Source organism: Camelus ferus, chromosome 8, assembly GCF_009834535.1.
Source record: "Camelus ferus isolate YT-003-E chromosome 8, BCGSAC_Cfer_1.0, whole genome shotgun sequence".
NCBI classification, from domain to species: domain Eukaryota; kingdom Metazoa; phylum Chordata; class Mammalia; order Artiodactyla; family Camelidae; genus Camelus; species Camelus ferus.
Window position 1 is genome coordinate 60,589,317 of NC_045703.1, and position 23,737 is coordinate 60,613,053.

At 42.6% G+C, this 23,737-nt stretch overlaps 1 protein-coding gene across 6 annotated transcripts in view; it reads left to right on the forward strand.

Moving 5' to 3' along the window:
* Positions 1-23,737, forward strand: part of PLEKHG1 (pleckstrin homology and RhoGEF domain containing G1) — a 213,795-nt gene that overhangs the window by 177,276 nt on the left and 12,782 nt on the right. For all 6 annotated transcript variants that reach the window (XM_032485161.1, XM_032485162.1, XM_032485163.1 and 3 more), the window contains 10 exons: positions 1,858-1,904; positions 5,814-5,964; positions 9,743-9,874; positions 11,652-11,834; positions 11,925-12,020; positions 12,204-12,290; positions 16,978-17,011; positions 19,324-19,419; positions 20,575-20,613; positions 22,129-22,151. In XM_032485161.1, the coding sequence (XP_032341052.1) occupies positions 1,858-1,904; positions 5,814-5,964; positions 9,743-9,874; positions 11,652-11,834; positions 11,925-12,020; positions 12,204-12,290; positions 16,978-17,011; positions 19,324-19,419; positions 20,575-20,613; positions 22,129-22,151 (888 nt within the window). The remainder of the gene's footprint in view (positions 1-1,857; positions 1,905-5,813; positions 5,965-9,742; positions 9,875-11,651; positions 11,835-11,924; positions 12,021-12,203; positions 12,291-16,977; positions 17,012-19,323; positions 19,420-20,574; positions 20,614-22,128; positions 22,152-23,737) is intronic.

A 23,737-nucleotide genomic window follows, 5' to 3' on the forward strand; every position in this document is an offset into this window, starting at 1 on the left:
CAGGGGTGTGGATGGATAAGATAATGAGTTAATGATTACTGAGGCTGAGCGATGGGTACTTCAGGGACTCATTACACCATCCTCTCTACTTTTATGTATGCTTGAAACTTTCTATTAAAAAAAAAGTGTAGTCTAATCCTAGTTGAATTTAACAGAAAGGATTCTAACTAAAAATTCCTATTAAGTCAGAAGAAAAAACCCACAAAATACTAGTTACCAAAACAAAAGATTCTCTCTGGGAATCACATGTTAATCCAGCATGAAGTGGTCTAAAAAGTAAAAGGCAGTAAGAAGTCTGAAAAGCAAAATGTGAAAAACCGCCAAAATAATCTATGGCTCTTTTTCAGAATGTAATTCCATTTTCGAGTTTGCAAAAGCTAGGAATTCATTGGCCTTGAATTATTTATTCTGACAGTTTTATAATCAAAAGTTCAAGACCTAGCTTCTGTTGCCTCCCCTTCCATCTGCATCCCTCTTTCCCTTGGCAGCGCAGGAAAAAATTGTGAAAGACTTTGAAATCGACCAAAAAGGTGACTGGGTTCCTTCCATAGAAAACTTAAATATTTTGCAATCTACCCTTATAAATTATATGATTAGTGAGATCTGTGCACCATTCACTGTCTTTGAAGATTGTACAACTCTAAATTACAGGTAACTGGTAGAAATGTAGACATTTCTTGACCACAAGCATGAATATGAACCCCGTCCCACGCAGGGGTGATTGATTACTTCACCCACTCATCCCTGTAGAGAAAGGCAGTTTTGTATCTATTTGTAGAAGTATTTCAACAATCCCCACTGACCTAATTGTGATACTTTTATCCCTCCTTTGATCCAATTATAAGATCGTACTGCTTTCCTATTAATTAAAGGGTTAAATAAAATTTTTGACAGTGTCCATGATCTGCACAGAAGTCATGGTTTTACCTTTTTAAAAAATTATCCTTTAAGAGCAAGAAGCATTAAGACTTTCCAATAATTGTTCATCTGACTAGACATCTGAAAGGCTAAGAGGTACGAAGGAACTTGAAATACAGTCACAGCAAAGGCAAGAACTCCACATTAGTTAGCAGAACACCTCCTGCTTTTGAGGCCTGGCTGCCCCTGGAGGTGCGTACAGATGAGTAGGTTTGCATCCTGCTCTCACGTAATTTTCAGCTTCATAGCAGAGAGAGGGGCTCAACAGACATGATGTGCCCGGGGAAGACATGGCCCCCATCCTGTGAGAACTCATAGCAGAGAGTGAAGGACAGATCCCCTGCACATGTCATTAACATTTGGCAAATGTGACAGGACAGGTTGGTACTGGGTGTGTGGGAGCCCGAAGTAGGAGCAGTTGGCTTAGCCTGAGAACTCAAGGAAGGCCTAAACCCAAGTTCAATGTCAAAGGGTGCTTAGTGGCTATCCAGCGGAAAAGGTGGAGAAAACAGTGGGCAGAGAAAACCGCACACACAGGGCTTGAACGTGTGCCCTGCACATGCTTCCAGCGTGTTCTGGCCACGTGACATTTACATGATCTTCTCCTGTTTCCCTCCCATACTGCATATCCACTGGAGGACCATGAGCACCTGGGGGCACAAACTATTTTCCTCATCTTACTGTCTGCCTTCAGATTCATCTAACACAGCTCAATAAGTGTTTATTGATCTCAAATGAGTTCAAGTGCATGTGGACTCTGGGTATCAATCAAGGTAGAGATAAAAAGTCAGAGATGATTGCCTCGGGGGCTCAGGAGACAGGCCAGTGTGATTAGAGAGACTAATTTAAAGATACGAATGATATATCTTTTATTGTTTTCAATTGAATGTTGATGCCTCTGCTTTTTTGGCCTATAAAATCTCTTTTGTTTCCTTGCAGAGTGAAGAGTTCCACATTTACACCCAGTATTGCACTAACTACCCGAGGTATGCATTGCGAGTGTGCAGGCGTCCTTTTGCTCACCTCTGTACTGTTTTAAGTCGGCTGCTGCGGTACATGTGCTGGTCAAGCGTTATGTGCTGAGTACCGTGGGAAAGCTGCAAACCTGCTGAGAAAGGACTGCAGGGGTACCCAGATACTGGTCCCTTCAGTCCTGGGGACTCCCCAGCAGAGCCAGAGTAGGGAGAAATCATGAAAGACCTTGATGGAGACCAAAAAGATTGTTAGATGTCCTTCAGTGGAAAACTGAGTAAACCAGCTGTGTTTGGCTGTAAGTCTTATCTATCAATGATTTTGTGGTGCATGCTGTGTTTTTAAGAATATGGGATGCACTGCTAAGGAGTTTATATAATCTAGCCGGGGGTGAAATATATTACATTTTTCCCTGTATGTTTTAGGAACTACGTAAGTTGTATGGAGTATAGAGAAAGGAAAGATCATGATAAGCTTATGTGAGAAAAGAGGACCAGCATCCCGCCTGGATCTTTGCCTCTGTTTTGCTTGCACTGGGGGTGCTGGCAGGAGAGCCATCTGGGGAGTGGCCACTGACAATATAGTGACCATTTGAGTAAGGGAATCAGCCTAAGAACGTGGGCCACACTGTAGGAATTTCTTTTTCCTGCAAAAGATATTTTATTGAGTATTTATTAATTTCCAAGTACTGTGCTCAATACTGTAAATACACAATATTGTTAAATTTAGTTTTCCCAGCAATTTAGAGATACTGAGGGATTAAAGAAAAGCAGAACACACAGACACACTGACAGTACAGTGCCTGGTGCCTCCCAGGCTCTGAACGACTGCTAGTTGATCATCATCCCACCCCATTCCCACTGCATGGATGAAATAACTGGGCCTCCAGTAGGTTTATTGATTCTACAAGGGTCACATAGCTAATAAGTGACTGAATCTGGCTAGGATTTGAACCAAGGTCAGTCCCACCTCAGACCTTGTGCCACTATATCCTTTTAAAGTTTCTGAAGCTTTGTGCCTCCCCCTGTCCCGTACCTTTCTACTGTCTGTTTTCCCACATGACTAGCAGGGCTCGAGTTTTTATGTTAGAAATGAACCAAGAAGAGAGCTCGGGAGACTGTATGTACCCGGTAGCCATTCTTAAAAGAGGCGTGTCCCAACGGATAAAGTGGGTGGTGGGATCCACCTAGAAGAGAAGCCAGCAGGCTGAGCCCTCGGGCCACTGTGGTAAGGAGAAACAAAGGACCATTCCTGCTTGGGAGTGGCGCTGGAGAACCAGAGTGGGTTAGAAGACATGAAGCCAGAGGCTCAGATCTGCTGATGGCAGAATACTTTCCACTGGAGGGTTTTCATCTCCTCTAAATTTTGGTTAGGATAGCCTGCTATGGTGATTTATTTGGTTGGTAACCAACCATGCTTGTCCTAGGTTTCCCTGAAAAAAACCAAACCAAAAACAAAAAACAAACAAAAAAAACCCCACATGCAGATTAGTGTATTTACCACCATATCCTCACCTGTAGTTTACACAGTTCCACTTAAGCAATATCCTCACCTGAAGTATTTGTTTCCATCTGTCTGCTGAAGATGTCAGGAAATTGTAGGACGCCCCAACTAAATCCGTGGTCCTTACATTAAAAGCCAACATTGCACCATACTCTTAATTCACAGAAGTCACAGAATCAGCCCTCAACTTCTCCATAAAACTTCCTCCTGAACAAAAGGAAAAAAAAAAATTCAACTCTGAAGAATCAGCAAAGTTCTGGACCTAGTTCTCAGGAGCTGAGATGCTGGACTGGCTTGCTTGGAGGATTATGCCTGTGTAAATTTCAATATAAACATGTCATTTGAAGAAATAACTTCTGAATTTGCAATTCTGGAAGTTTATATTGAGAAAATTTTTCTGACTTAGTAATAAGAATACAGAGTACAAAATAGAGGCAGCTTTTACATACTAAGCTGCTTCAGGGTCAGGGGACAGGCAGAGTCATTTGTGCAAGGACATTTTTGAGAGCCTGTCCTTCACGGAGCACAATTCCAAGCTTGGGGTGCATTGGCAGGAAACAGGAACTAGTGTCCCTTGCCTTCTAGCAGTTTATATTCTTTTGAGGGTCAGAATGAACCAAATGCGATTGTGGAATGGCCATTAGGGAAGAACAAATCAATAAATACAAGTTAACGTAGTAGGAACACAGCAACGTGTCATAGAAGCTAAAGGTGCATGACATAAAGGAGGAGTAAGTCCCAGAGAGGAGAGGATTCAGGACAGTTTCCTGGAGGACATTTTTTTATTTTGAGTCTGACTTTGAAGAAGGAAAAAACAAGTTAGCAGAGAGATGCTCCCCAGACACTCAGTGAAGCAGGTGCATTCGGCTCTTGCCCAGCTGTGTGGTTTTCACATTCATAGAAAGATTTTGTCTCGTCCGCTCACCTCCCATCAGTTTGCTCCCGAGACCTGAGGTTTCGTTTCCCCTGTCCTCACAAGCCGAGAGTGCCAGGTGTTCCAGCCCATCTGACAACGCATCTTTCCCCTTCAGATCCAGGCTGGTGATATTAAATGTCACCTGCACACCTTGACAGATGTCCTCCTTCATACCAGTCACGCCCCAGTGACTTCGCAATGAAGAGGCACAAGCCATCCTTCTTGTCCCCAGGGAGGGGCACAGACTCGGTCAGGGCATTGTCCTCAGGTGTCTCCCAGTGGCCTGAATCTGGAGTTCAGTGTGCTCAGGATTTTTTACGGGTATCTTATCCTTGGGCAAGAACTCAAGACTTCAGATGATCAGAGGGCTAAGTGGGCAGCTAATTCTGACTCTAAAGAACCTTAGAAAAGTTCCAGGGTCACATAATGGAGAGTTTTGAAATCTCAACTTAAGGGGGAAATAAACCCATTTGAACAGATATTTCTCAAAGCCGACGAGCACAAGAGGGATTCTGATAGCTTAATTAGGGGACCTCCATGCCACTTCCTTCCAAGGAGTTTTATTCTGTTGTTTGGCTCTATCTGATTTTCTAAATTAGCCCTGAAAACATGTAACTGATTTGGAGAGAGAAGGGCTGAAATTACTTCCACCTGCTTCCTTCTAAGTTATGAGACCAGAAGATTTCAATTTACGTGTGTGGGAGACTGCACAAACCCACCAGCTCTTTTATGTATAAGATGTGAGCGTTGTTGCAACCATCCCTCTAAGATTGGGGGGCGAGGGGGGCATACTTATTGCCTTTGGAGTAGCTCGGGGTGGACAAGGAATTCTGAGCCGCTTTTCTAACCCACTCTGTAAGGCATGCTCCTTAAGGACCAAGGCTCTCCAGCTATTTCAGAAGCTGAATTTAGAATGAGGAGAGACACCTGAAGGTAGAAAGAAGGCTCTCTTCTGAGATTCTCAGAGGGAAGTTCCCTGGGGGATTGAAATCTCCAGAGACCTGCACATAATGTCATGCGCTTTGTGCATTTATACAAAGGTTAACAGCAGAGGGAGTGACAAGTGTCTAGCATGGGGCTGGATCTACTGGGAAGAGGCACCTCTTTTTCTTAGTACAAAGGTGCCCACTCCTTGCAATCTAACTTATAAACACTGAGTTACAGATGCACAATTTGAGCACTGCACAAAGATGCCAAGGCAGGGCATAATTAGGGGCTAATATCCAATTTAAGTCCCCTTTGCCGAGCCCTGTGTCCTGGCAGGAGCTGCATCTCCCTTAAGGAAAGAGATTGCTGTTTAGAAACCATGTGTCCATGTTTTATGACCTTTTTATTAAGTGTCTTTTTCTAGTTCACCCACCCAGAGGGACACTTTTTCCTAACCTGGCCCAGAGGGATTCTAGTCTAGCTATAGCTCTGTTGCCACCTTACCTGCGTTAAGGCATATTCACTTACTCTGGCATTTAAAACTTGAATACTGATTAAAAAGTATTTCTCCTTGCAGATCGGTGGCTGTGCTAACAGAGTGCATGAGGAACAAGACACTGGCCAAATTCTTCAGGGAACGTCAGGAAACTCTGAAACACTCACTGCCTCTGGGGTCCTATCTCTTGAAACCAGTTCAGCGGATTCTCAAGTATCATCTCCTTTTGCACGTAAGTTTCTGCCTGTGCTTGAAGTGCTTTCTAGGGGATGGGGATTTTGTGTGTGTGTATTAAGTTTGAGGAAAAAAAATCAGAAAAAGCTGTGGACATATGGAAACATTTTCCACATTCATACTTTACAACTGACTAATCTGCTTTGAGGAATTAGAGATATATATATGCTTGGCCTGCAGCCTCATTGACAACAGCCAAGGGAAAAGAGCCATTTAATCTCTGATGGTGATAAGGCTTAGGAGGACTTCACTCTGGGCAGTGACAGTTTCAGGCAGGGAGCTAGCATCTTAATGAACACCAGATTTTTTTTTTTATGTTTTATTTTATTTCCATGAGCCTGGATTCAGTAGGCAGTTGGAAGGGAGAGCTATTTGTCACAGGCTGGCTTTTGTAGGAGCAAAGAGAAGGGACTGAAAAGGGAGCAGACAGATGAGCAGTGTGATGAATGACCTTTGGGCTGGGCTTTGCATCACTTCAGGGTCTGTTTTCTTTATGTCATTTCCCATTATTTGTACAAAATTCAAGGAGGCTTTAGAAAAAAGGTAGACGTAGCTCTTATACATTCTCATTTCTTATCCTCCAAGGAAGTTGATAAAAATAGAGTGAAATGTTCTTGAAAGTAATTTCACTCTGTAAGTAGGACTGATTGCCTTTGCAACTTGAGACAGGCTAGCAGAGTGGTCAGGGGCAGGGTTCTGGGGCAAGACTGGCTGGGTTTAATCCCATAAATTTCCCACATTCATGGTGGATCACAGACAGTCAATAAAAATAAGCTATTACTCACTGTTTCTAATACTACATTAAAAATCTTTTCTTAAAATGACTTTAATCCAGAGCACCAATCTATATCAACATGCCTGCAGTTTATCTGTATCTCTTTTTAAATGATTCCAGGTTTCTGACTCGGGTAATCATTCCAAGGTTGCTCAGTTCACACGCATTTACAATTTTAAGAACTCTTTATGATCCAACTTTACCAGAAATTTCTCAGCTTTGTCTTTTTGCCTGGGTGGCTCATCTTGGGAGACCCTTATGTCCTGTGAAGCCATGTCAGGGGTGTTACTTTAGTTGTCAAGTTGGTATTGATGGCCTCTAAATGTGGTGGGACTGATCTGCTGAATTAGTGTCCAAGTGGGGAGGGTATCGCTCAAGTGGTAGAGCGTGTGCTTAGCAGGCACGAGGTCCTGGGTTCAATCCTCAGTACCGCCTCTAAAAACAAATAAACCTAATTACCTCCCTACTCCCTGCCAAAATAAAATAATTAAATACTACGATAATAGATAAAAATATTTTTAATCAATCAGTCAATCAATGTCCAAATAATTCTTTTAAAAAAAAATGCTACCTTTCCCAGGGTAGATCTTCACTGGACTCGGCTGATATGGCCTCTAAGACTAATGCATCCCAATAATCTAATTACGGCCTTCTAGACAGTAAGTCAGTCAAAAGAAAAGTCTAGGATCTCCATTACGTACGCATGTCGGATACAGCACGTCGAGATCCTTACGAAAAGCTAACTGCTGGGAAGAACAGCCCTTGCCCTCTAAATTAGAAGCTGGTGTCTTCATCAGTCCACACTGCTGTCGTGAAGTGCCACAGACTGAGTGGCTCAAACAACGACCACTTACTCCTCGCAGTTCTGGAGGCTGGCAGCCCAAGGTCAGGGGGCCAGCCTGGCTGAGGTCTGGGTTGCAGACTGCCTCCTTCTCCTCATTTCCTCGCATGGTGGAAAGAGGCAAGACTGCTCTGTGGGGTCTGTTTTATGAGGGCACTAACCCCATTCACGCGGGCTCCACCCTCACGGCCTCATCACCTCCCAAAAGCCCCACTTCCTAACACCAGCACATTAGGAGTTAGGGTTTCAACATGTGATTTTGTGGAGGACACAAACGTTCAGCGCGTAACAGCCAGTAGTAAAGAAAAAAGGGAAGAACCATGGTTTGATTAATTGAAAATGAACTTCTGGTTGTCCTTAAAGAATTTTTGCTTTTACAGTTGACTTCGAGTGTTCCTTCTGTGTTATTCACATCACGTCAGAGTTGTGTGGCCATCCATGAAGATGCCACAGCAGTGCACTCTGTGCTTCTGAGTCTGTTTATTCATGAGTAAGATTGCCTCTCAGACTAAAAGAGGAAATTATTATTTTTTAAAGCTTGCTCTTGGTCTTTAGCTTACCTGGGGGTTGTTGGTTTAGTGATGCTATTTCATAGGACTTTTCTTAACAGCTGAGTCTGAGTGTGGAAAGAAAATGAAAATTCATTCCAGTTTCAAGCTGGATGGAAAACTTGGGGACTCAATAAAAGTAAGAAAAGATTTTAAAGTTTAGTGATGAAACTAATCATAATTTGTACTATTAAGATCCAACCTCCACCCTTGTGCATCATGTTTGTGCATGATAAGTGTCATAGAAATGATCTGGTTGACTGTAATGTCTTCTTACTGTCTTAGATACTTACATAGGGATTTAGATACTTGCAATTTGTTGTTGCTCTTTTAGGAAGATATAGTTTCAATTAAATAAGCATTTATTTACCACCCAGCTCTCTGGTGGGCACTGTTGAAAAGATAAAGGATTAAAGGAACTATGCAATAGTCCATAGTGAGGGAGGGTACAGCTCAGCAGTGGAGTGTGTGCTTAGCACGCACAAGGTCCTGGGTTCAATCCCCAGTACCTCTGTTACAAATAAACAAACTAACAAACTTAATTGCCTCCCTCCCCAAAATATTTTAAAATAAAATTAAAATAGTTGGACAAAAGAAAATTTAAAAAACAAAGCAATAGTCCCTATCCTCAGACTCATGAAGAATCTAGGGACATGTGTCCTATGTACTTGAAAGAATTGGAACTAAGACCATGTCCCTTTCTTGTCTCCCTGGGATTGGGGAACTCCAGTGCTCAGCTAAGTACTGATGTTACGTACTTTTGACCATCAGAGAGAGAGGATGTGAACCATGAGATCTCGCTCAACACTCAGAGGGATTATCTTTAGAGAATTTCATTTAGGTTTTAAAGCCTGAGTACATGAAAATGTACTTGCTACATAGGTATTTTTTAAACATAATATCCACTATTTTTTGCATCTGTTACATATTAAGCCCTATGTGTGAGTTTTGCTTCCTCTGGGAGAAAAAAAAAAAATATATATATATATATATATATATTTATATTTCCTATATGGTAAGAGTGAGACCTGTATTACTGAGAACTGTACGTACTACATTGGCCACCAGGTAGTTCAGAAGTAATATTAACTCCCCTGTCTCCTGCAATAACTCTTGTATCTCCATGAGACTTAATAACCCATATACTTGTTTCATTTCACCCTCCTTGTCAGTTTCCTCCTTGTGAAATTCTCTATTTTTCCTAGTTCCATTTTCATTCCTATCTTACCATTGTGCTACTTATTTTTTAATATTTTTTTTTTTATTGAGGTATAGTCAGTTTACAGTGTTGTGTCAATCTCTGGTGTGCAGCGCAATGCTTCAGTCATATAGGAACATACGTAGATTTGTTTTCATATTCTTTTTCACCATAAGTTACTACAAGATATTGAATATAGTTCCCTGTGCTATGCAATATAAACATTTTGCTACTTATTTCTGGCACACTATCTCAAAATCTTAAGGAGTGACGGTGGTGTGTAAATAAATAAGCAAAAATAAAATAAGAGAAACTAGTCATAGAGGTACCATTTGTTTCATGGAATAGATAAGAAAAAAATTGAAAATAACTAGGATTTTTTTGGTTTTGTTTTTTGGGTTTTTTTTTTTTAAGGAAATAGAAAATCACCTTGACAAGGACACCGAAGGCTATGATGTGGTGCTTGATGCTATAGACACAATGCAGCGAGTGGCCTGGCACATCAATGACATGAAGAGGAAGCACGAACACGCTGTCCGGTTACAGGTGAGCCCTTGGGGCCGCAGTGCCCAGCGGGGCGGCAGCCGCGCTGACTTGTTACCACCTCCCAAATCAGACATTAAGGCTACTCGGTATTGCACTTCATTCATAGTCTTCACCCCAGTTCTCCTTGAAGGAAGATCGAGACACCCATAATGGTGATTGTTGTTTAATGTAACTATTCAAGAGAAAGTTCAGAGCCCCTTCCATGACCCACGTTAAAAATTGAGTCTCCCCGGGCCTTTATTTTATATTAATTACAAATAAGTAATTCTTGTGGAAAGCAACTTTCTCCAAACTGTTTAAAGGCGGTTTAAGCCTCTGTTCCTCTCTCACTAGTTCATGCAAAATCATGAGGTGATGAACGTGTGGTGAGGGGGCAGGGGACTCCGAGGAAGGAAAGCTAAGCCTGGAACCAGGTTCTTAGCAATTTCACTGGAGACGAGACTTCACCACTTCGTTTTAGATTCCTCATTTTAAAAATAAGTCAGGTTTACCAAGTTCCCTTCCATCGCCAACAGTTTGAGCCTTCAGTTCCAGGGAACTTTGGCTAGATGATGCTAAGTCAGTGAGCATGTCCTGGGCACCTCAAAAGATGCACTGTTTAAAAACAAAAGGTCACGTGGGCCCAGAGTCTGGTTTTAGGCTCCTGGTTGTCCCTGGAGTGAGACTTCAAAGCCCAGAGTGATTTCTTGCTATGCAGAGCACCTCCATCCAACTCCAGAGTTCAACATCCTTTGGCCCATACATCCGAACAAAACTCTAGATTTCATCTATGGGCAGCCAGAGTGGTACGATGCAGCTGTCTGTCCAAAATCAAGGGAAGGTGACATTCAAATCTTCCAGGCTGTATCTGCTTTTTGTAGCAGTAAGAAAAGTCTTAAGGCTTCATCATCCAAGTGTTTTGTAGACATAAGGTCAGACATAATGTCTGTTACTTATTCATAAATGGCTAACTGCCTGGGTTTTCCTACCTTATGAGTCTGTCTGGCTGTCTGAAGACACCACTAAATCAGGCTCTGTCTCAGACTCCCCTCCACTTCTGTCCACGTCCACCTTCAATCAATCAAGTTTGGGTGGCTTGGCAGGCTGCTTAATTAAGTGCTGTTTGTGAACATTTACATTTTCCAAAATAACAAAAATCGGCTTCCTTTGAAATGGGTTGATACGGACGTCCAGTAAATCCCAAAGAAACGTCTAAGTCATGTTACCAGTTTATGTTTATCAAGATCCATTAAAAACCCAGTGGTGAAGAAACATTCATTTCCTTTTCCCCAAATAAATGGGATTAATATCAGGAAATTTCTGAGAAGATGTATCTTGTGTGATTTTCCACAGGCTTTGGTTTTGAGTTACTTGTATGAGGCGTGGACTTCAGTTTCTGGAAGAAGGTTTTCCAAGTCAGTAGCTCTGAAGGTTTTTGTCCAGAGCAGCCAAGGGAAGGATGGCTGAGAAGACCACACACCAGCGGTCTCTTTACTTGGCCTTTGAAAGACCACTCTGCTGCCAGTCTTAGCAGAGGGATTATTGAGGGATGGAAATAAGCAATTGGCAACTCAACAAATAACAACTTGATGCATCTTTGTTAACCCTTAAGTGGCACTGCCCATAAATGTAGATTTATGCCGGGGACATCAGACACCATTCTCTACCACGCACGCCCTTTAGAGCCCATCACTGATGTTTGGTCACCACCCTTGGGGCTCGCCGAATGGGCCACCGTGTCCTCACTGCCTTGCCTTCCCACCTCCGGTGTCATCACAGGGAACGCTCTCTTTTTCAGGAGATACAGAGCCTGCTCACTAACTGGAAGGGGCCAGACCTGACCAGCTACGGGGAACTGGTGCTCGAGGGAACCTTCCGCCTCCAGCGGGCCAAGAACGAGCGGACACTCTTCCTCTTTGACAAGCTGCTTCTCATCACCAAGAAGAGAGACGACACGTTTACGTACAAAGCTCACATCCTGGTAGGTCCGAGCAGGGGTCTGGGGCGAGGACTTGGGGCGCTGGTTCCGTTCCTGGCGAGCCTGCCTCTGCCCTCTCTGCTCTCCCTGCAGTGTGGCAACCTCATGCTGGTGGAGGTGATACCAAAGGAGCCCCTCAGCTTTAGCGTCTTCCACTACAAGAACCCCAAGCTGCAGCACACGGTTCAGGTGAGAGCACCGCCCTCGCCCCCCCGCCAGGCTCACCCTTGTGTGATGAGTGCCATGTGTCCAGTGGCCTTTCCAGGGCTTTCCGGCCACATCATGTGTGTCCTGTCGGGTCAGAGGGTCATAGGGGCATCTGTGTCTTGTGAGTGGTGGGGCTGTGTGACCGTCCACATCTCCTCCTGGCAGGCGAAGTCGCAGCAAGACAAACGCCTGTGGGTTCTGCACCTGAAGAGGCTGATCCTGGAGAATCACGCGGCGAAGATTCCCGCCAAGGTAAGACAGCGCGGTCGGCAAGCAGCACGATGTAAATGCTCTCAAGCCCTGGGAAGGCAGCCTGACGGCAGTGAATGTTCACCTTCACCATGAAGACAGTTGACAGGGGAGGGAACAGCTCAGTGGTGGAGCGTGAAGATGGCCCCTTGGGAATCCCAGCATCGGAGTGACCTGCGAGGGCTGGGGGATCTGGAGGGTTTGGAGAACAGCCAGAGGAAGAGCAGCCACATAAGGCAGTAAGAAACCCGAGGGAGGGAGGGCTGGGAACCAAGGAAGGAGAGAATGTCACAGAGAGGGAGTCTCAAAGGCTGCAGAGGTGAAAACAGATTCCAACAGAAAAGTAGGTGTTAGATTTGGCAACTAAGAGATAACGGAGACATGGCAGTGGGTTGGAAGAGAAAGGGAGAAATCAGGGGCAGACCAGGTGTGGACTTCTTTCTTTAAACAAAGTTCAGAAGAGACAAATGGTGGTAGGTTGAGAAGAGGTCAGATCAAAGCAAGAGTTTTGTCTCCATAAAGAATGTTGTGGATGTGATCAGGCTGAGGGGGAGAGGGGAGGGAGGAGGAGACAGGAAAGATAAGGGGCAGGGGTAGGGAGGGTATAGCTCTGTGGTAAAGTGTGTGCTCAGCATGCAGGAGGCCCTGGGTTCAATCCCCAGTACCTCCACATAAATAAACCTAATTACCTGCCCCCCACCAAAAAAAGATAAGTGGGAATACTCCTTGGAGTATGACTCAGGGGAGGTGGCAAGATTGGTTCATCCTTAACCCCAGAATTTGGGGGGCCATGTACTGTAAATGTAATTTAATAAAAACATTAGATTATGAATTTGATGCTAGAAGCTCAAAACTTCTTATTTACCAAAAAAATATGCAAGAACTTTGAATGCATGCCTCCACATATAACACTATGGCTTTTTTAAACTTTTAAAGGATAGAGGTAATCCTGTTGGTCTTAGGAACCAAGAAATTGGTGCAGCTCCAAATAAAACTAACATATCTATTCACCTCTTCTACACATATTACACTATTTATATTAACTTTATCATTAGGTGTAGGGGTTAGTCTTGGAAAAGGTCTGAAACATCCTCCCTGAGCTGGGAGAGAAGAAACATGAGACAGGGTAGAGAAACTTCAGGGCAGACTTGAGGGAAGAGAAAGGGTTTGCCGTCCCCGGAGTTGGGGACAACAGCAGAGTGGGGCAGAGCTGCAGCTGCGTGTCTGTGGGGAAGTGGGAAGGTCAGAACATGTGCCAAAGAACACGGGCTAGCGAGTCAGAGGGGATGACCACGGTCATCTGTGAAAGGGGTCTAGACCCCACTGAGGCTGGCCACCACCGTCAGTGTGATGAGGCCATTTTAATATCAGTTCAGCAACTTGGAGACTAGTGTTGAGGAGCCACCGTGCACGTGGGTTCCCCAAGGCTGAGGATGGGCAGGGCGGTGAGGGGAAGGGCAGCAGGGCAAGGGAAGGCACGGCACTAACGAGCATGAGCTCCTGGCTGAGTGGAGAGTGGAACCAACCCAGAAAATAGGCACGGGTTGAAGGATAAGTCAGAGAACTGGTTCAGCAAGAGTTAAAGGTGGAGCGATGGAAATAAAGAGATCTGTAATTGAAGAAGGGACTTTGGGAGTCTCACCTGAAAGGTAGGACTGTTCTGGGTGACAAAAAGGCTCTGGGGGCATCTGGGATTATGCGTTGCCATTCTGGAGAGGAGGGAACAGACATACAGTGGCAAGAAACAGAAGTGAAGGTGGAGAGTGGGTTCTCCATGTGCGTGGGGAAGTGGTCTATGATGGGGCAGGGAGGAGTGACATGGAGCAGGAAATGGGATGAGGGCCATGAGAGTAGAACTGGGTGGAAAATAAGGAGAACTGAGACTTCTGAGAAAGGAAAGTCTATTTTGCTCCTTGCATATGTTTTTAAATTTCTTTACCTATTTTTTGAAAATTGTTTGAAGCTGGTTCCCAGGGGCTGTCAGCAATGATGCTGCGCCCAGGAAATGATTGCACATAGGTGTGTGCTTTGACTTCAGCAGGAGTCTCATTTCATCAGGATGTTTGTTCCAAGATGTTAGGCATACCAGGCAGAGAGGCGATTGCGTTTTCTTCATGGTTAGTCATTTGTTTGCCGGCCTTGCGCCCTGGAATGCCCTGCTGAGCAGGGGCAGTGTGTCTCTGATATGCCCCACCTGTTGTTTACCTGTCCCTGGGAAAATCAAAACTGCCACAGGGATTTGAAAAGGCATTTATCAGCCATTACAAAATGAGACTAGCCGACAGACCTTCCTCTTTCTCCCGCACGAGGGGTGTGTATTCCAGGCAGTTTTCCCTTTATGTGTTATAATGGATAATATAGTCACAGTAGAATTATACTTTTTCGTCCAAATTCCTGATCCTTTTAGAATGGAAACATTATGTGTTTTCAGCTACAACTTCTTGAGCACACATACACTGTGCTGAGTACTTTATTTTTTCATTTCACTCTTAGCAAGACACCTTATGAGAAAGGTCTTACTCTCCCCATTCTAGAGAAAGAAAAACAGGCTCAGAGACCATAAGTGAACTGTTTGTTTGTACAACTAGTACATGAGCGAGCCCAGATTCAAACCCAGGCCTGCCTGGCTCCAAAGAGCATCTTAATCACGTGGTTCCCAGGGAAAGTGAAAGCACACTTACTGAATGTACTTTATCCACTACAAGGTTATGAGGATTTTCTATTTTATTTAAGCAGGATCATTACTAAGTTGAACTTGTCACTTCTTTTCTCAAGACATCTTAAATTGTTTTCTTAAAGCTTTCAAAATGTATTTTATTCCCATTAGACAAAAGAAATGCATAATCAGAACAAACATCTCGAAAAAAGGATCACTGTTCTAATGTTGGAAATTCATTAGGATAGTTTCTCCTAACTTCCTTCACTTCCTTTAATCCAGTGATGGTCCCTGGCTGACTCCTAGTGGAAAATGTGGGAATAGTACTTTTCTGAAATTAAACGTCAAGATAGGAAAAAAACAAACAAACAAACAAACAAACCTGAGTTCTTGAAGTCAAGTTTATAGATATCAAGAAGCTTCCTGGAAACTAGCCAGATGGTCCATTCATACACATGGCGTACAAACTAACTTTTGTCCAGATTAATTGGGAGTAAGATAGAGGTAGAGACTTGCATTTTATATATTCACATGGTTCTGTAGATGCACTTCTCAACATTGAGCTAACATTTGTGTTTGAAATTAATTTCAGCTAGTAATCTCAGACTTGGGGTATATGATAAAAATATCCGTGTTATAAAAGTCTAAGCATTTATTTTCTCAGAATTAAGGTGACTTCATCAAGGCTTTTTGGGGGGGGAGGGGATAGGTAATTAGGTTTACTTATTTATTTTCTTAATGGAGGTGCTGGGGATTGAACTAGGCATGCACTCTACCACTGAGCTATACCCTCTCCCCTTGTTTGTCTTTTAACTAAATATGATTGCCACTTAGCCTGGATGTTTTTACTGTGGTATTACATATTGTGACAAAGTATTAGTAAAATTATTTTTAAAGTTATTTTCAGCGTAGTGTTTGTAGATTCGGTTACACTACTCTTGAAAAATGAAAATGACACTAAAGAGGCAAGAAAGGCTACCTAGTTTTAATCTTTGAATCCTCAGGTGAAATGATTCCTGTTACAGCCATTAACTTATCTTCTTATAGTCCCTTAACCTTTGATAACATATGGTAATAATCACAACAAAAAGAAGCCTCAAAGCAACAAACTTCAGAAGGTTGGGGTTGAGATGAGAAGTATGTATGTAGAGGAAGCAAGACGCAAGGTTATCAGGGCCAATGCCCTGCGGGAGTAGATGGTAACTAACTGGGGCTGAGTGCCTGCCATTTGGTCCCGGTAGCAACCTTGAAAGGTTGGTCCTGTCTTACCATCTGAAAGTTGAGGAAACACAGGCAGAAATGTGAGAGCACCCGCTAGTTGATGCTAGAGCTGGAATCACAAACCCTGTCCTCCAGGGCCCCTCCCCCACACCGCAGCTCATTCAGAAGTGATGGTGGGTGCAGGAGTGCTGCAGGGAGCTGGGAGTCAGCTGATGATACTTGCATAGTACTTGGAAGAAGGGCAACAGACGAAACTTCCGGCTATTATTCTGCATTCAACTCAAAAGAGTTTTAATGCCCCAGTGATATGGAGAGGGTTGATGGTGTAGACCTTAGGTGCTATCCTTGAGCTTTTGGTTCCATAGACCAGGGTTGGATTCAGTCACTAGGGTCCAGTAGCAGAAATCTAGACTTTATGATAAACTGCTCAGCCAGGTTTTGGAACCTTTAGTGAAAGTTTCTCTCTCGCTCTTATTTTCCCCTCCTCTCCCCCTTCCTCTCGCCCTCCTCCTCCTCCTCTTCGTCCCTCCATCCCCTTGTCTCCTTTCTCCTCCCTCCCTCCTTTCTTTTCAAGTGGGGGCTGTGAGTTTAGCTCTGGGGCACCAGTTGCACCACACCCACCAACCACACGAGGGCGCTCATCTGTTTGAATCCCTTGAACTATGTGTTAATGCCTAAAAGAAGTGAGCTTGTTTTTTTAAGCTTTTCAAATACCACTCATTCAGGTGGGAAAAGACCTGTATTAGGATTGGTAGTTTAAAGAAGAAACAAAAAAAGGTCCCTGCAATTATAGCTACACCTTCTTTCTTTCAGGCCAAGCAAGCAATACTTGAAATGGATGCCATTCGTAAGTTTTGTTTTCTACACAATTTGAAATTTCGTGGTCTGCTTGTATCTATCCCATTTTCTATCTTCAAGTTTCTAAAAAATGTCAGTTGTAAGAAAGTAGCAGCTCTCTAGTCACTGTTTTAACAAATAGAGCCAGCAGACGGTATAGCCTCTTCCTAATCCATGGGTTTATTTCTACATGGATTTCACCTGGTCCACCTGTGCGCCACCTGGTGGCTCCCCACGTGTCTGCATCAACTCACAATGTGAGATGTGCTTCCAGGGTCAACGCTTTCCCCACCTCCATCACCACCACCAATGAAGGTCCCACAGTGCATTTCCCACCTCAACCCATTAGTGGGAAATCTATGTTGATTATCTGCAAGAATCATGCTAACTAGGTAGGTGCCAGTTTTCCAGAAGTGGCACACATTTTAAAATTACAACCGTTTCACATGGGTGATTGTATGTCTGGGCTTACCTTGTAAGTGAGGCCTTTCCTGTAAAATCAGGCCTTGTTCAAAGCACTTATCACACCCTTGTTACCTTCCAGATTAAACAGAATAAAAAGAGAAGCAACAGTTTTAAAGACTTACAGCCAGGTTTGACAGAAACTTTTACTTAAAACTTTCTAAGTAACAAACTTTTGAGAAATCTTTCCCCAAGTGAAGCACTGATTCACTTATCCACTCACCCACCAGGCTGCTGGTTGTTAAGTCTCCAGGATTTAAAAAATAAAACTTTACTGACCTAGAAAAACAAGCACCACCACTGTCACTGAGATGCCCCATTTCATGTCCATCAGATCCTGAGAAATGATGCAAGGTGATCCTCACCAGAGAGCTGGACCGGGGCTCACTGCCCTGTGTTCTCTGAATCCCCTTAGCTTACCCAGTGGAACTTCTCTAAGATTTTTTTTTTTTTTTGAGATATAGTTGATTTACAGTATTGTAGAAGTTCCAGGTGTACAACATAGTGATTCAGAATTTTTAAAGACTATATAGTCCATTTATAGTTATAAAATATTGTCCGTACCCCCTGTGCTATACAGTATATCCTTGTAGCTTATTTACGTTATAAATATATATATATATGCACACACATGATATATATATGGGCACTGTGAAGAGAAGGCAAGGTCATGGATGGGCAAGTGAGAATTAGGAGGAAAAAGATGGAGGAAGATGGGTGTCCGGAGAGGTCAGCTGTTCCACGTGACCAGCTACATTCAACGAGATCTTTTACTTATTCCCAGGCTCTGGGCTAGCTTTTGGCCACTGTTAAGATTCTGTGAGGGCACAGAATGATGTCAAGCCACTAATCGGTGCCACATGCCTCTCTTCCAGGCCAGGCGTATGCCAGAGCAGCCCAGCCTAGGAAAATAACCTTACTTGTCCTCCCCTGACTTTGGGCTTGGCTGGCTGTGAGCAGAGTAGGCCAGTCTGTTGGACCAAATGACTTCATTTATATAATTTTGCCTCTAACATTGGAGAAGTGTATATGTGGTCTTTCCAAGCCTCGGAACTTTCTCGAACTTCAGACATCCTTGAAGAGCTTTAACCCCAATTTGAAGAAAACCCATTTCCAGCTGCATCATAAATTGTGTAGCCTCAGGCTTCAGGGTGCAAGGTGGTCACTGAATATGCTGCAAGACCTTTTAGGATTAGACCAGCTTTTCTTAATCCAAAGTCTGGGCACCCTTAGATAGATATAAACTGTGAAATAAAATGAAAATCCCTTTTCTGGGATGAGAACCTACACCCTGTATCAAATATTCAAAGGAGCAATGTCTAGAAGATACGAAGAGTCGCTGCGCTAGAGGACAGCCTGCACGGGGGCAGGGAGGACTGAGACCCTCCACCACCACGCCGGGCACAGACGCCTCCCCAAATTCCTACCTAGATGGAATTCTCCAGAAGGTTTCACCTTGACGGAGCCTCTGTCAAGGAGCCCATCACTGCAGTCTGCCGGGGCCTTGGTAGCAAGTTCAGCTGCAGGGATTTTCATTTTCATGTATTGTTTGACCTCTGTGGGTCATAGAGTTGCAGATGATTCTGAGTGGGAGCAGGAAGTTATCACACCTCACACATTTTAACTAACTTTCTAGGAAGAGTAAAGCCGATGGTTGTAGCTCTTTCTGCCCAAGAGTGAAAAAAGGTGAGCGTGCATGTATGTGCCTAGAGGCAGAGGGGTGGAGAGGCAGCTTCACGTGGAAGTCCTGTAAATCCTGCAAGTCCCAGAAGTCCCACAGTATCCAAAGCAAGTTACACCCGTCTCCCGAGAAGTCACTGAACACTTCATTCTTATAGATGCACGTGGTTCTCTTTACAGACTATCCAGGCTTCTGTTACAGTCCCGAGGGAGAGATGAAAGCATTTTGTGGCTCTAAAGACAATTCTGCTCCATATCGGCTGAGAAGAAAATCTGGTAAATAGGATGTTGTAATCCGCATTAAATCATTATGGGGCACTCGCGATGAAAGTCCCTTTCAGTCTGACAAAAAAAAGTGTTTTCTTTCTGGTTTTTGGCACACTGCCAGTTTGAATACATTTGAGGCTGCCTCAAGGTGGGACTCTCAAGCTTTTGTTCTAAAACTCTTCCTACTTGACTCTATTTTCCAGTGAATATAAAGCATATCCATCAGCTAATTTTGCTTTGTAGAGCATTTTACCATTAGCAAGCCGGCACTTAAATTTTATTTACTATCGCTAGTGCAAAATTGTATCATGTAATTGCTACATACAAAAGATTATTCAAACCTAAAGTTTTGACACGTTTGCTAAACTAGACTTCACGTCGCATTCCCTTAGCTCTCAGATTTTTTTTTCATTTAAATCAATATCTATTGAGTACCTGCCTAATTTCTGGCACTATGCTAAGAATTGGGAATATAAGAATAATACACTTGATTCCTGCTTGCAAGAGGTTTGTAGTCTAATGGGAGAGTCAAAAAAAAGTTAAACAAATACCAGTTCATCCCATGAATTTATGATGGAGGTTAAATGGAAGGAATAGTGGAGAGACAAAGGAGAGAGGTTAACCCTCTAGGAAGGAGAGAGAAGGCCTCGCAGACAGAGGACCAGTACCCCCGATGGAGTCAGGGAGCCAAGGAGGCAGATGGGGTGGGAATAGCACATGCAGAGGCCCTGAGACTTGAGCCAGCGGACCTTAGGCCAGGCAGCTATTGCCAGTTGTCAGGCCTGGTTGCACGGTGGGCTGGCAGTGGAGGTGGGCAAGTCAAATGGAAAATGTGGTTGTAGGTGCAGACAGCGGCCTCATCATGGAAAACCAAAGAGGCCACGCAGAGGGTTTGAACTTGATCCTGCAGGCTGTGGAAGGATTTTAAGCAATGAAATATTTGCCTTTTAAAAAGAAAATTCTGGTTCAATGTGGCAAATGAAATTGGCAGTTTTGATGGAGTGAACATCTTGCTGTCAAGAATCTCTAAGCAATGAGGATTTAGGTGAATTTGATAGAAAATTGCTAGAGCTCAATTAATTTGTCCATAAGCTAATAATTCACTTATAAAAAAAAATCTTGATCTGGTTTTGCAAATGATGCTGACCTTATTTTTTCTCTCAGAACCTTCCTCAAGATCACACAAAGTTTTGAAGACCAGTGGTAAGTCTTAAAGTAGCTTTTCTTTTTTCATTCTTGTTGACATCCACTAAGTCAGACCATACACACCAAAAAATAAACCCCCAGAAGAATTACAGATCGACAGAACTGATTATCTTCTGTAACAAATAGTGCCCCATTATAAAATGTAAAGCTGAATGGCATAAAATGTTTGCCATATAGACAAACAAGCATAAAAAAATTAATGCCTGTTGATGTTGATCTAAGACATCCCATACACCAGAAAGAAAAGACAGACGACTCTTTTTTGAAAGGCAGAGCATATAATCTTCTTTTACAGGAGAAACACAAACTGCCAATAAAATTTATAAATGGCCACCCATATTAGCAATCAGAAAAATCATATATTTCAATGAGATAGAGGAGGAAAGAAAGTTGTGGGCATGGCCAAAAAAAAGAAACAGGCACTCAAACTATTGGAGTATAAATTTCTGCAACCTTTTTGGAGCAAAATTTGGTAATGCCCAATTAAATTTAAAATGCCCATTTGCCCTCGGACCAAAAATTTCAAACTTCTCACTTGTATAAATTTCACAATGTACCCTTCCTATATAGAAGGGTGTGGACAGATCCATGAGTACATGTGTTCTTTGCAGCATTTGTAACAACATCACATAAAATGCCCATCTAGTGGGAAATAGTTTAAAAAGTTGTAGTAAATCCTGGAATACTTCATGGAATATTACGCAGCTATAAAAAAGCAATGAAGTACATATCTGTCTACTGACAAGCGTGTTCACATATATTTAGCATAAAATGCAGTGTTGCATATTGCATCTTTACTTTAGAAACAGAAAAACCTGTGCATTATGGTGGGATGGGGGCAGTGGGTATGGGACCTGGAAAGATGAACATCAAACTTTCAAATGTGGTTACCTCTGTGAGGTGGAATTTGTGGAGAGGATTCGATCACTTTTTACTTTGTATGCTTCTGTAATTAAACAAAGTTTCAGGACGAGACACACGTGATCAGGGTACTGTGAGGGTATCTCTGAGGATGTGGCTAGTAAATCTCTCCCCACAATTCCCTTTGCACCGTTCCTGAGCACAGCGCCAAGGTGACCCTGCTGATAAATGCTGTATCTTTCAATTAACACCAATAAAATGTTTAAAAATTAACAAAAGCATAATCTTATGTGTAAGTGATTTTCATGGATTGGGGCATGTGGATTTTTTTTTTTCAGGCAATATATATTTTGAGGGGGAAGCTTTTGAAACTTATTAATATGAATTGGTCCATTGCTCTCAAGGATTAAGGAAGATACTTAACACTCAGATGTATGTAAGTGTGTTTTACATACAGTACAGGAAATGCAACTCGGATAACTGAGAAGCATTTTCTGAAAATCAGCTCTAAAGGGCCCAGGAGCCTCTTGGGCTTCAATTCTTAATAACAAGTTTAGAAGTCCTATAAAGTGAGTACTAACCTATGGATGAGTTACATTTATAATTCTCAAAGATAAAAAATAAAAAAATTAAAAAACTCTTATTTTTCAGAAACAGCACAAGATATCCAAAAGGTAAGTACTATTAAATTGCCTATTTTGAAATGTTTACTTTAGGTTCCTTTTACATACCCTTTCCTCTTCTAAGTGTAAATAATTACTTTACATGTTGGAATAGTTTTAAGTTAGGGCTGGTCCTTATCAACTCTCCACCAACTCCACAGCCCCCAGCTTCATCTCTCAGAATTAAGGCAATGATTTCGTCATCCTTCTGTCCCCACCTCTCTCATCTCAGAAGCTATAAGGTTACCTTAAGATGTAACACCTGTAGGGCTAGTCTCACCCACCCCATGTTGCCCTGAGCCTCTGCACGTGTAAGACCGAGGCTCTGTCATCCTGAGTATTTGCTCCCTTCTCAAACCATCAGCCTTCAATCACAAAGATCCTTCTAAGAGTATGGTCCTGCTGCTGATATAAGAGGTGTGACTATTTGTGGTATAACGAAACTTTACCTAGTCTTGATTTTCTTTGTCCAATAGAAGGTTAGAAGAGGAGGAATAAAAATGGTGTGTTCTATTGGAAGATGTATATTCAAGTGTATTAGGCATGAACAACAGACGTTATATTCTGGCCTGAGTAAACCACGTCCAATATGGTTTTCATCAGTTGGCTTGATTAGCAAGTCTTAGAGAACTGATCATGGCTTCTTGCTTCGTGTTCTGTAACGCTGTGGCTGTGAAATCTCTCCCCACAATTCCACTTGCATCGCTCCTTGACACAGGGTCAAAGTGGCCCTGTTAATAGATAATGTATCTTTCATTTAAGATGTCTAAATGTTTAAAAATCAACATAACCTTATCTTTAAGTGATTATCTTAAAATTAGGGCATGTGGATTTTTTTCAGGTAGTATATGAGCTTTTGAAACTTACTAACATTAATTGGTTCACTGTCCTAGAGTATGGCATGAGATTTTGATTTTTTTTTTTTTGTAATATACACTGTTGTCATGAACAAACACTGGATAGGTGTCCTGTGTAAGGTAGCCAAACTAAGACCACGGAGCAAGCCCCACTCAGTCACAGGTGGGAAATCACTCTATCAGTCCTTGAGATGCAATCTCAAGAGCTTCTCAGAAACTTTCCAGAATAGTGAGAAAGCCAAGTCTCCATAGAAGGATAAATTTATAAAATCCAAAGACAAGAAAGAAAGAAAACATCAATGTACTTTTTTCTTAGTTATAAAATCCCATCTCCTAGCAATAAGGAATGCATACTAAATTCAGGGAGAGACTAAAGAGTTAAGAAGATTAACATTTCTCCCAGAATATACATGCCAAGGCCGTGTGTGTATGTGTATGTCTAGATGTTTAAAGAGAGAGACATGGAGGGATTGAGAGAAGGAGAGAGATTTAGCTCATATATAAATTGGATTAAGACATGGATTCAAATCCATTTCTGCCATTTATAAGCTGTAGGACTGTAAGCAAGTTGTTAAACCTTACTGAGACTTAGTTCCCTAATTTACAGAGTTGTTATATAGATTGAATGTGATGTGTTTTTAAAGTGCTTAGCACAGTATTTGGCACAAAGCAAGTGCTCCGTAAATTATACCTGTTATCGTATTATTATTAAATAGCCATAATGCCGAGAATGTGGGAAAA